The sequence below is a fragment of the Chaetura pelagica genome, unplaced genomic scaffold, assembly GCF_000747805.2.
Source record: "Chaetura pelagica isolate M959 unplaced genomic scaffold, ChaPel_1.0 scaffold103, whole genome shotgun sequence".
Taxonomy (NCBI): Eukaryota; Metazoa; Chordata; class Aves; order Apodiformes; family Apodidae; genus Chaetura; species Chaetura pelagica.
Window position 1 is genome coordinate 4,219,266 of NW_009953004.1, and position 11,977 is coordinate 4,231,242.

At 48.3% G+C, this 11,977-nt stretch overlaps 1 protein-coding gene across 1 annotated transcript in view; it reads left to right on the forward strand.

The window, feature by feature from the left end:
• Positions 1-10,273: 10,273 nt before the first annotated feature.
• The window catches only part of LOC104387850 (E3 ubiquitin-protein ligase RBBP6-like), a 20,580-nt gene continuing 18,876 nt past the window's right edge, over positions 10,274-11,977 (forward strand). Inside the window, exon 1 of the mRNA XM_009996644.1 lies at positions 10,274-10,431. Within this exon, the coding sequence (XP_009994946.1) occupies positions 10,274-10,431 (158 nt within the window). The remainder of the gene's footprint in view (positions 10,432-11,977) is intronic.

Below are 11,977 nucleotides of genomic sequence, written 5' to 3' on the forward strand. Positions count from 1 at the left end.
GGCTGGTGAGCAGCGCGGCAGCCCAACGCGGTGAACCAAATTGACTGAAGGTCCTTCTGAGCAGGGGACAACTAATGCGTTAGTTATTTGAGAACTGAGGAAACAGAAACAGAGAGAGGAAAGGCATCCTTAGCGTGCTGAAGCTGCTTGTATCTCTGTGCACAAAATGCAAACAACAGCTAAACTCGGTGCTAATTAATTAAAACCTCCACTGAGCTTCCACAAGCCTTGCACAAGTACAGCAGCTCCAAAGCATGAGGATCCCCTGTGCCTGAGGCATCCACATGCCACACTGGGATCTGGATAATTCCAGCACTGAGATCTGGGTGTTTTCAATGCTGGCACAGCAGCCTGATGTCTTCTCCTCTGGGACATAAGGGTCCCCCGTGGCTCTTCTTGGATGTAGTGCAAAGGAGCTGTAACATCCAGCTGCAGACCTCAGTGGAGAAGTCATTCAAGTCACAGGTGGCAGATATGGGAAGAGAAGGGTCCATGGTGGTGATAAACAGGAATGTGGCCGTGTGCTTATAGGGCTGCACTGGGCAGAGTGTGGCCACATGGACAACAGGAGTTGTCACCACTCACTGGTGTGGCTGCATCTGGAATAGTGTGTCCTCATGTGAGGCTTCCCATTCTGGAGGAATGGCAAGGAACTGCAGAGTGTCCAGAGGATGTCTGTCAAGATGACCTTAGAGACCATGTGTGGAGAGGCTATAGAGACCAGGGCTTACTGAATTAGGAGATCAGGGGACTGTAGTATCTTCTAGCCCATGATGGCTTGAAAGTTGCACCTGGGAAAGATCATGAAAAAGCAAAAAAAGGAAAAATCTGCAGTTTGGGAAGTCCTGGCTGAACACGAGGAAGGTAGAAAGAATGGTCACTTCCAAAGGTTGTGCTGTGATGTAACAGGTCACCCAGAGGGAACAGAGACTGTTTAATGGAACATCTGATGGTGGGCACAGAGAGACCTTAGTACAGGTAGGAAGATCCTGTGGGTGTAAATCAAAGTTGGGTGCCTGCAGCCCAAGGAGAATCAGGCATAGGTGTGGAAAAGTGTAGGACAGTATGCAGGGGAGATGGCCAAGGGCACTGGCAAGGCTGAAAATCTCTGAGAGAACTAAGACCTTGCTCTCCTTGGCTATGGCAGCTAAGGTTTCTCTGCCACCAGAGCCTTTGAGGAGACGTTGTCCTCATGCCACAGGAGTCTTGTTGCCTCTTTTTCTGTATTTTTTTCTGACCTTTCAGTCTTCTGAAGAAGGGAGAGCAATGGATTGTCCAGGCCGTCTCCTATGGAGGTCTGGCAAGGAAGGAGGTCTGTTTGGACAACCTTGCTCCTTACTTCCCCAAGCCTGATGGTTCCCACATCTGCCACTCAGACTTCTCCAATGAGGTCTGCAGCTGGATGCTCTTTTTTTTTTTTTTTTTTAATAGCTCTTTTGCACTGGCTCCCACTTGCTCTCTTGAGAGATGTGAGCTGCACATGGGCACAGGATGGTTTCTCTTCAGTGTGAAAAAATAAAAGTTAAACATGACACAATTCAATAAACATGAACATTCTTTCATCAGCTGCATGCTAAGTCCAAATTGCATCTCACATAGTTCACCTTTCACAAAGTATTTCTGTACAAAACAGAGAGATAAGAAAGGATAAACACAAGATGCTGACTAAAGTGTTAATGAGACTTTTGAAAGATGGAGCATCTGACTCCCTGAAGCTTGAAGCAGAAATGAGTTGAGAACTTTCTGAATGACCAAAGAGCAAGTGGAGGAGGGAACCTGGCCCCCATGGGAAGGGCATGCATCCAGATAGTCTCCTGGAAAAATGTCCATAGGCGTGGCCATGGAATCAGGAGAGATGGAAACACCTAAATGATGAGGGAATGTCAATAATAGACTAGTGGTCATAAAAGTACAGGGGAAGATCAATATTCTTTCTCCTGCCATTAAGACACTGCCTGGAAACTCCTATTCTGTCATGGTCAGAAAACATTGCCATCTCTTAAAAGTACTCCAGTGATTCAACTGAGGTGAATGTGCTTGTCTCTAGTGTCCCTGAGATGCTGGTCCAGGATTGGCATCTATCACAGAGGGGCTACAGGAGACCAGAGAACCTTGCCAGCTCTGGGTGGGGGCTGGGCAGGGGTTCCCAGGGCACCAGGTGTGCCCCTGTAGCTGAACACGTGTGTCCTACATCCATTCCCACTTCTGGATAACACTTCCCTTTTCAAAAAAAAGCAAGTCACAAAATCTCTATAAAGACTGAAAGAACCCTGAAAAGTGTGTTGACACATTTCTTTGTGTTTGGATCTTAGTATTTTCCCTTACATTGACTGGCATCTGACTAGCCTACAGGCATTTATAACAAGACCAAGGGGTGCCTAGCATGGAGTTTTGTGGTCCCAAAATCTTCCCTGCCCAGGACTCCCCAGTTTTTGCCCAGAGCAAGTCACACTGAGGTCTCAACCTCTCTTTACTGGTTTACATATTGGTTTAGATGGTCACTTAAAGCACAGAAGGATTCATGCCACATGAACCTTTGCTCTGCTCCAGTTAGGAATAGGGCTCAACATCCTCATAGGATCCTAAGAGAAGGGAGTCTGAAGGGACTTCAGGAAGTCTGCAGGCCAACCTGTCAGAAACAGGATCAGACCAAGTTGTTCAAGGCTTGATTCAGTCCATTAGAAAACTCCCAAGGACACTTGGGACTGCACAACATCTCTGGGTGACCTGTTCCAGCACTTAGCTGAGGTCCAGGGAAAAAAAAAAAATCCTTATGTCCTGCCAGAACCTCTTTTCTCTCACCTTCCTCCCATTGTTTTTGTCCTCTTGCCGTGCACCATAGGAAGAGACTGACTCTGTATTCTTCATGACATTCTCATCAGTACTGACAGGCTGGGATGAGTTCCTCCCCAGCCTTGCCTTCTCCAAGCCCAGCTCCCTCAGTCTTTCCTCATAGACAAATGTGCTCCAGCTTCTGACTATCCTAAGGGCCCTTTGCTAAACCCACTCCAGCTTGACAATATATTTCCTGAACTAGGATTCTGAAATATGGATGGAGTATTCCAGGGAATCCCTTCCCTTGATCTCCTGGCCATGCTTCTAGTCCCACAGCCCGGGATGCTGGTGGCCTCCCTTGCTGTCAGAACACACATCTCTTTCTGCCTGCTTCCCTGCCCAGCAAGACCTTTCCCAAGGGGCTGCTCCTAGCCAGGCAGCCCTAGTCTATGTCGTGGCCAGGGTGATCCCCTGCAGGGGCAGAAAATGGTTTTTGTCCTTCTGGAATTTCATGTGCTTTCCTCCTTCTTGAAGCCCTTCATTTTGCACAGAGACAGGAACACAAGGCACTGAGTCCATCAGTCCCACCTGTCTTTACTGTTTTTAAACTCCTCTTCCCACTCAGTAGCAGCCCTGCACATCCCTTGCTCAGCCTTTCTTTCTGACACAGCCATTGAAGCTCTTCTCTTTGCTCTTGACTTCTTGCAGCCACAGGTAAGCTTTGCCTTTCTCAAACTCACCCTTCCACAGCAGAGGCCACACACATACATTCCTTCATAGAACCATAGAATGCCAGGTTGGGACCTCAAAGATCATCTGGTCCAACCTTTTTAGGTACTACTATAGTTGATATGAGATGGCTCAGCACCCTGTCAAGCTGAGACTGAAAAATGTCCAATGTGGGGGAATCTACCATTTCCCTTGGGAGACCTTTCCAATGTTCGACTGTCCTCGTGGGGAAAAATTTACCTCTAGTGTCCAATCATAATCTCTAGGCACAACTTGTGCTTGCTACCCCTTGTCTTTTCCATGTGACTCCTTGTAAATAGGGAGGCTCCATCTCCATCTTGGTAGCCACACTTTAAGTACAGGAACGTGGTCATAAGGTCTCCCTGAAGCCTTCTTTTCTCAAGGCTGAACAAAGACAGTTTTCTCAGCATCTTCTCATATGGCAGGTTCTCCAGTCCTCTGATCATCTTATGGCCCTTCTCTGGACCCTCTCCAGCCTGTCATATCCTCTTTGTAGAGCGGAGACCAGAACTGAACGCAATACTCCAGGTGTGATCTGACAAGCACTGAGCAGAGTGGAATGATGACTTCTGTATGTCTGTTGCTGATGCCTTTGTTGTTGTAGCCCAGCATCCTGTTGGTTTCTTTGCCCTGCAGCACACTTTGCACTCATGGTGAACCTGTTGTTCACCAAGACCCCCAGGTCCCTTTTCACAGGGCTGCTCTCCAGCCAGATGGATCCCAGTCTGAACTGTGCTCCTGGCTTATGTGTTCCCAGGTGCAAGACCTTACACTTCTTGCTGTCGCACTTCAAAAGGTTCCTGCTAGGCCAGTCTTCCAGCCTGTCTAGGTCATCCTGGAGGGTGGCCCTCACTTCGGGAATGTCAACCTCTCCAGTTATCTTGGTGTCATCAGGAAACTTCATCAAGGTGTTCTTGATCCCAACATCCAGATCACTGATGAAGATGTTAAACAGCATTGGGCCCAATATCAATCCCTGGGGGACCCCACTTCTGACCGGTTGCCAGTCTGAGGAGGAACCATTTCCTATCATCCTTTGGCTAAGGTCAGCCAGCCAGTTCCCCACTCACCACACCAGACCACTTGTCAAGGCCATAATGAGTCAGTTTCTCTAGAAGGAGGCTGTGGGGGACCATATCAAAAGCCTTGGAAAAGTCCAGGTAGACAATGTCCACCGCTCAGTCTGCATCACCTGAGTGTGTTACTTTGTTGTAGAACTTGACCAGGTTTGTCAAGCACAATTTGTCTCGGTAAATCCGTGTTGTCTTTTCCCAGTCATGTGCTTGATTTGTGAGAGTTTCCAGGAGAATTTGTTCCATTACTTTTCCAGGGACTGAAGTGAGGCTAATTCCTTGTCTGTACATGTCCGTGCTGTCAGCCTGCAGGAGTAGTTCTACATGGCCCTTGTCAGTACCCTGTCCTGTGACAGCCCAGCCCCACTCTCCCACATATGGTCCTACAATGCAGGCATAGCACAGAACAGTGCATTCAGGGTGGAGAAAGGAGTGTTTGATGTGACGCCCTCAGCAGTCCTTGGTGATCTTTTACCCTTCCTGTTCTGTAGCCTCTCCAAGCTCCTGCAGAGGCCATGTCACTTATGGGACTTCAACACCAGCTCTACTCCAGATTCTGGACCAGGAGAGAGGCCAGGCAGGGCTGGCCCTTACCCCAGACAGGTCCTGAGCCCAGCAGGAGAGTGGAGATGCCTGCAACAGAACTCACCCAAAAACCTGGGGGGAGCAGCCAGTGCTGGTCAGAGATGGCCAAAGTGTGGGTGGGTAAGAAGTGCCCTGGACCACTGTCCCGAGCTGGTACTGGGGGGCTCCCTGCTGTCAGGTGCTTTTGTGATTCCCCTCTGCCCCTCAATGTGGAAGGATTTGTGAATAAGCCTGAGGGTCACACGTGGCGTTGCCATATTCTGTCTCTTCTCCTGCTTATCTCTGCTGATTCTGCAGTAGAACTGGTTACAGAAGCATCCCTACTCATAGCTGAATGGCTTCTTCTTCAAGGACCTTTTTATTTCTTCCCTGAAGCTACAGATAAGCTCAAAGAAAAGGCTTTTACAACTCACTAGCAGTAGGCCTAGATGAGAGATTTACACCCTACAAGTAGTTAATTATTTGAAGTCAGAGTCTGGTTAATGTTCTGTTTCAGTGCTGAGCTGCAGGGCAGGGAGGTGAGGTGGTGACAGAGCAGGATGGGACGTGGAGAGGGAAGGAGTCTGTGGGGATCAGGGGTTCCCCCTGGACCACACCCATCAGCCCAAGCCCTATGGGCTGATGTGGCACTATCATCATCTATTGTCCCCAGCCATAGGCAGAGGGACAGGGAACAGCCGTGCGGATAAGCTGTGCTCCACTGGGGAGCTGCAGCAGCTCAAGAGCACTGCGCTCACGGGCACTGCCCTCAAAGGCCCTGGCACCTCTTGCCAGATGCCAGCATGTACCAGCTGGTAGGTGATGGGGTGGACGCGGGCAGGCTCAGATTGCAGCAGCAGCCCTGAGACAGAAGGCAGCACAATGGCAGGGACTGGTGGTGGCATGGCCAGAATGGCATAGCTTACACCAAACCCCTGCCATGCCATCGGCTCCTCAGGGACTGGCAGGTCACCATGTCTGTTTTGCATTGTGCAGAACACGTCTCAGGTGCTGCCCACTGCTGGCAGTACTGACACTGTGTGTGTTGAGTCTCACTGCAAGGAAGGGTCTTCTGGCCCACTACCCTGCTGAAGGAGGGCCACCCTGAGTTAATTTTTAGTCCACATTGTTAGACTTTCCTTTAATAAAATTTCTTCACCAAAACTAATTCAGTTAATTAAAGCAAAAGAAAACTTAATTATAGAATCATAGAATGGTTAAGGTTCATCATATTTCAAGCCCCCTGCTGTGAGCAGGGACACCTTTCACTAGTGTCACTGTTTGACTCAAGTCCGACAACAGTGCTCTTGATCCCCTCCCCCCCACCCAGGGAAAATGTATACAATTATATACAGATATATTCAGGTATGGGCAAAAGCCTCTCACCTTCCCCGCACCCCCAGCAACTCCCACAGCACTTCCCTGAACTGGGAAGAGTCCCGAGGAATCCCGGAGCTGCTGCTGGAGAAAGCAGAGAGTTATGGGGGTCATGAGACCTCGAGCCTAAGGGTCGACAGTGATGGATGAACAGAGTCATCCACGGGCGCCGGCCATGGACGGAAGAGAAGGGGAGAAGAAGGAGGAAGGAATTGTCTTCTGTGATCTCTGACCTTCCTCTGAGCTTACGTAGATATATGGAATGGAATATCTTTGGCCAATTTTGCTGTCCATCTAACTCAGCGTCCTACTGGGGGGGGGGGGGTCACACATCTCCCCATAGTGTCTGAGCCGGCAGAGGGCAGGTGCAGCCTTGAAGCCTCAGTAGTTAGAAAAACATTCCTCTGTCTTATCAGCCTAGCAGAACACACAGTTGCTAGTTAAAAGAAAGCTTACTGAAGGAAAATAAGTCAGTAAAAGAAATACTGGCTTCATCCTGGCTCAAACCAGGACAACTAGACCAGGTTGCACAAGTCTCATCTGAAACAAAGAAAGTTCACCCAACAATCTAAGTACTATTAAGTCAGTGTTCTTTATTCACTGCGCCAGACGCATAGGGGGTGGCTCCTCCAAAAATGTGCGCGCCTTAGGGTGAGAGATATATAGCTGATAATTATGTGTGATATTTCTAAGAAACAGTTTACACATTCATTAGTTTCCTGATAAATCATTTACATAAGTGTCCGGCCATTATCGCATGCGTGTTAAGTCCGTTAGGAGCTCCTGGGGGTCGTTTACTTCATCCTTGAGTCATCCTCACAGGAACATTTGGCCTCAGTTCTGTCTCTTCTCCCGCTTATCTCTGCTGACTCTGCAGTTGAATTGGTTACAGCAGCATCCCTAATGGCAGTTGAATGGTTTCTTTCTTCTTCAAGGACCCTTGTATTTCTTCCCTAAAACTTACAGATAAACTCACAGAAAAGGCTTTTACAACTAGCAGTAGGCCCAGATGAGAGATTTACACCCCACAAGCAGTTGATTTGAAATCAGAGTTTGGTTAATGCTGCATTACACATCCAACCTGCCCTTAAACTCCTCTAGGGAGAGTAGATTCATAGAATCACAGAATCATCAAGGTTGGAAAAGATCTTCAAGATCATCAAGTCCAACCATCCACCATACAACCCCTAATCACTAAGTCATCTTCTGAAACACCAGATCCACTCGTTTTTTGAACCCTTTCAGGGACAGTGCCTCCACCACCTCCCTGGTGGTGGCCTGTTCCAATGCTTCACCACTCTTTCTGTGAAGAAACTTTTCTCAATATCCAATTGGAACCTCCTCTGGCACAACTGACCCAGTTTCCTCTTGTCCTATCGCTGGTCACTAGAGAGAAGAGGCCAATACCCACCTCACTGCAACCTCCTTTCAGGCAGTTGTAGAGAGCAAAGAGGTCTCCCCTTAGCCTCCTCCAGGCTGAACAGCACCAGCTTCCTCAGCCTCTCTTCATAAGACTCCCCCCCACCTCTTCATCCTAGTTGCCCTTCTCTGCACTCTCTCCAGCTCCTTGACATCCCTCCTATCCTGTGGTGCCCAAATCCGCCCCCCCCCACCCCGTGCTTGAGGTGCAGCCTCAGCAAGGCCAAGTAGAGGGGCAGGCTCACCTCCCTGGTTCTGCTGGTCACACTTTTCCTGATGCAGGGCAGGGTGGTGTTGGCCTTCTTGGACACCTAGGCACAATACTGCTGGCTCATGTTCAGCTGATGTCAACCCGGGTCCCTCTCTGCTGAGCAGCTCTCCAGCCACTCCTCCCTAAGCCTTGGATCATTGCCTGGGATTGTTGTGGCACAAGTGCAGGAACCAACATTTGGCCTTATTGAAACTCAGACAATTGGCCTTGGTCAATCGATCCAGCTTGTCCAGAACCCTCTGCAGAGCCTCCTTGCCCCCAAGGAGATCAACACTTCACACAAGTTAGTGTCATCTGCAAATTTACTGAAGGTGCACTCTGTACCCTGATCCAAATAATCAGTGTTAAACAGGAGCAGCCACACCACTGAGCACTGGCAACACCACTCATGACTGGCTCTGGGCTGGATTTAACTCCATTGAACACAACTCTTTGGACCCGGCCATCCAAACAATTTTTTTTTATTCAGGAGATCATGTACACATCCAAGCCACAAGCAGCCACGTTCTTTGGGAGAATGCTGTGGGAAACCTGGTCAAAGGCCTTGCTAAAGTCAAGGCAAACAACATCCACATTTCTTCATCCAATAAGCAGGTCACCCTGTTGTAGAAGGAGATGAGTTTAGGCAAACAGGACCTGTCCTTCATGAACCCATGCAAACTGGGCCTGATCACCTAATTGTTCTGCATGTACTGTATAATGGTACTCACGATGATCTGCTTCAGCAGCTTCCCTGGTACTGAAGTCAGACTAATAGTCCTGTAATTTCCCATATTTTGTTTGTCTATTTTCTGCGCTTTCTCCTTGTTCATCCTTCTTTGCTTTCTCTTCTTCCTCCTGCTCCTGTTCCTGTGCCATCTGTTCCTCTTCTTTTGCTTGTGTTCCTTTTCCACTTCGTCTTTGTCTTACTCCTACTCATGTTCTTCATCTTCCTTTATTTATTTCTCTTCTTCCTCCTTGTTCTCATTCTCTTGCTATGTTCCTTGTCCTCTTCATCCCCTTTCTCCTTCTGTCCTGTAGTTCATCCTGTTTGTCTTCCTTCTTTTTTATCTCCGTTTGTCTTGCAGTTCATTCTGTGGGACAGGGCCATCACAAGCTGGTTGGTTGGGTGCCTGGGACTCAGTGATAGATAAAGGGATTCCCCATTTACAAACAAGACTCAGTTTGACCTTTTCTTGTGTCAGCGTGAGAAAAACAACAGGCTGACAGTGGATGTTTGTGGTTTGGAGAGAGGAGAAAAATGAGCTAATTCCACTGAGCATCTGGTGGGTACCTGCCCATTATTAAAGCATCATTATTTAAGTGGAGGTTATTTAAGAGGTCTTGGAGTGAGTGCCACAGAGATGATATAAGGGCTGGAGCAGCTCTGCTCTGCAGACAAGCAGAGTGAGAGTTGGGGTTGTTCAGCCTGGAGAAGTGAAGGGTCCAGGGAGACCTTCCAGTACCTGAAGGGACTACAGGAAAGCTGGGAGGAACTTTTGACAAGGGCATGGAGTGGTAGGATGAGGGGAAATGGTTTCTAGCTAGAAGAGGGGAAATGTAGGTTAGACATCAGGAAGAAATTCTTCACTAAAGGGCTGTAAGACTTTGGCCTAGGTTGCCTAAGGAAGCTGTGGAGTCCCCATCCCTGGAAGTGTTCAAGGAGAGGTTGGATGGGGCTTAGAAAAACATGGTGTAGTGGGAGGTGTCCCTGCACGGGGGTTGGAACTAGATGATTTTCAAGGATCTTTCCAAATCAAAACAATTTGTAGTTGGCCAGAGGGGCAACAGGAGGGACATTGGGCAGTGAGAAGCCTGGGGGTGTGACAGGACACTGAGCAGTGACAGGCCAGGGGAACAGTAGGGATACCAGGATCCCCCAGCACAGTGACAGGCTGAGGGAACAGCAGGGGAACCTGGAATCCTGGGGCAGAGACAGGCTGCCTATGAAGTTGTTGTTCTGGCACCCTCTAGAACATCTGAGACCGCTGAGGAAGTGTCACCCAAGGCACTTTGTGTATTGGCTCCTGTGTGGCTGCTGGGGTGTTGGCATCTCTCTTCAACCATGTCCCATGTCTACTGCAAGTTCTTCAGGCTGAACTATGCTACAGTCACCTTCAGCAGCCTCTATATCTCCCTGCATAATCTCAAGAGCCAGATCATGGGCCATGAGAAGCTGAAGGTGACCAGCTGTGCCCTGCAGGTCACTAATGCCCAGAGAAGGTGTGTGGGGGCGGTGGGCATGAGGTCTCAGGGACCCCCAGGCTGGGGCACAACATAACTTCCTGGGTGGCCATGGCCAACAGGAGCCATGTTCTTCTCCTTGTGGCTGGTCCCCATGGAGCAGCAGTCAGCTGTGGGCGTGTCCTGCTGGGTGTGAGGGGACTGGGAGGGCAGCAGCACTGGCACTAAGTGGGGTGGCAGCAACAAGAGGCCATGGTTGGGGGCTGCTAGTTGTGCTGGGGCCTCAGGAGAGCTGCTCTGTGGAGCTGCTGTTCTGGCAGCTGCCACTGGGGCAGTGGTTTGGATGTTGAGCCAGATATAGATGGTCTGATGTGTGATATATGGTGCTTACAGAAGAGAAGTTTTGGTTACCTGCAGGTTACCTTCTAGGTGAAATTATAAGGAAATGTGGGAGGGTGTTGTGTTTTAACCAGCTGGAGAAAGTTGAGTGTGATAGAAATAAATGGCTAATGTGAAGGAAAAAAAGGGAGCTTTGGTAATTTAATTTTGTCTTCAACTTGTTTTACTCCCCTGCATGGGAGAACTGATTCTGTGGCTCTTGTAGAAGCTGCTCACTAGCACCATTTTGGATCAAGTGTGTATCTGTGAGTTATGATCTATGCAGACCCTTTACAGCCGTCTTGCACAGGAGTGTTCTCTCCATCTAGATTAGATTTTGGTATTTCTTATTAATATCTCTTCTTTTCTACACCAAAGTTGTTGCCGTTCAGACAGTACTGAGCATCATTTCACCACGCATTGCTAAGCATGCAGTTTTTTTTTTCATTTACTGCGTGTTAACCACATCAGGGCACTACTGATGTTTTATGGAAGAACATTAGTGGTGAATATATGTTTAAAATGTTCTTAGAGAATAGATAAATTCTTTTAAATCTACTTAATGATGCTTGATTCTCAATAATTATTGGTTTTTTATTACTTATTATATATTTCATTTTGGTAGTCTGCTATCTTGATAAGTTTGAATGTGATTAAAGACTTGTCCTGGTTTGAGCCAGGATGAAGCCAATTTTTCTTTTTACTGATTTTTTTTTCCTTCAGTAAGCTTTCTTTTAACTAGCAACTCTGTGTTCTGCTAGGCTGATAAGACAGTGGAATGTTTTTCTAACTACTGAGGCTTCAAGGCTGCACCTGCACTCTGCTGGCTCAGACACTACAGGGAGATCTGTGACCCCCCCGTAGGAGGCTGAGTTAGACAGACAGCAAAACTGGCCAAAGATATTCCATTCCATATATCTACGTAAGCTCAAAGGAAGGTCAGAGATCACAGAAGACAACTTCCTTCCTTCTTCTTCTCCCCTTCTCTTCCGTCCATGGCCGGCGTCCAGGGAGGACTCTGTTCATCCATCACCATCGACCCTTAGGCTCGAGCTCGACCCTCATCACTCTCCGCTTTCTCCAGCAGCTCCGGGATTCCTCGGGACTCTTCCCAGTTCAGGGAAGTGCTGTGGGAGTTGCTGGGGTGGGGGGACGTGAGAGGCACCTGAATATATATCTGTATATAATTGTATATATTTTCTTGTAT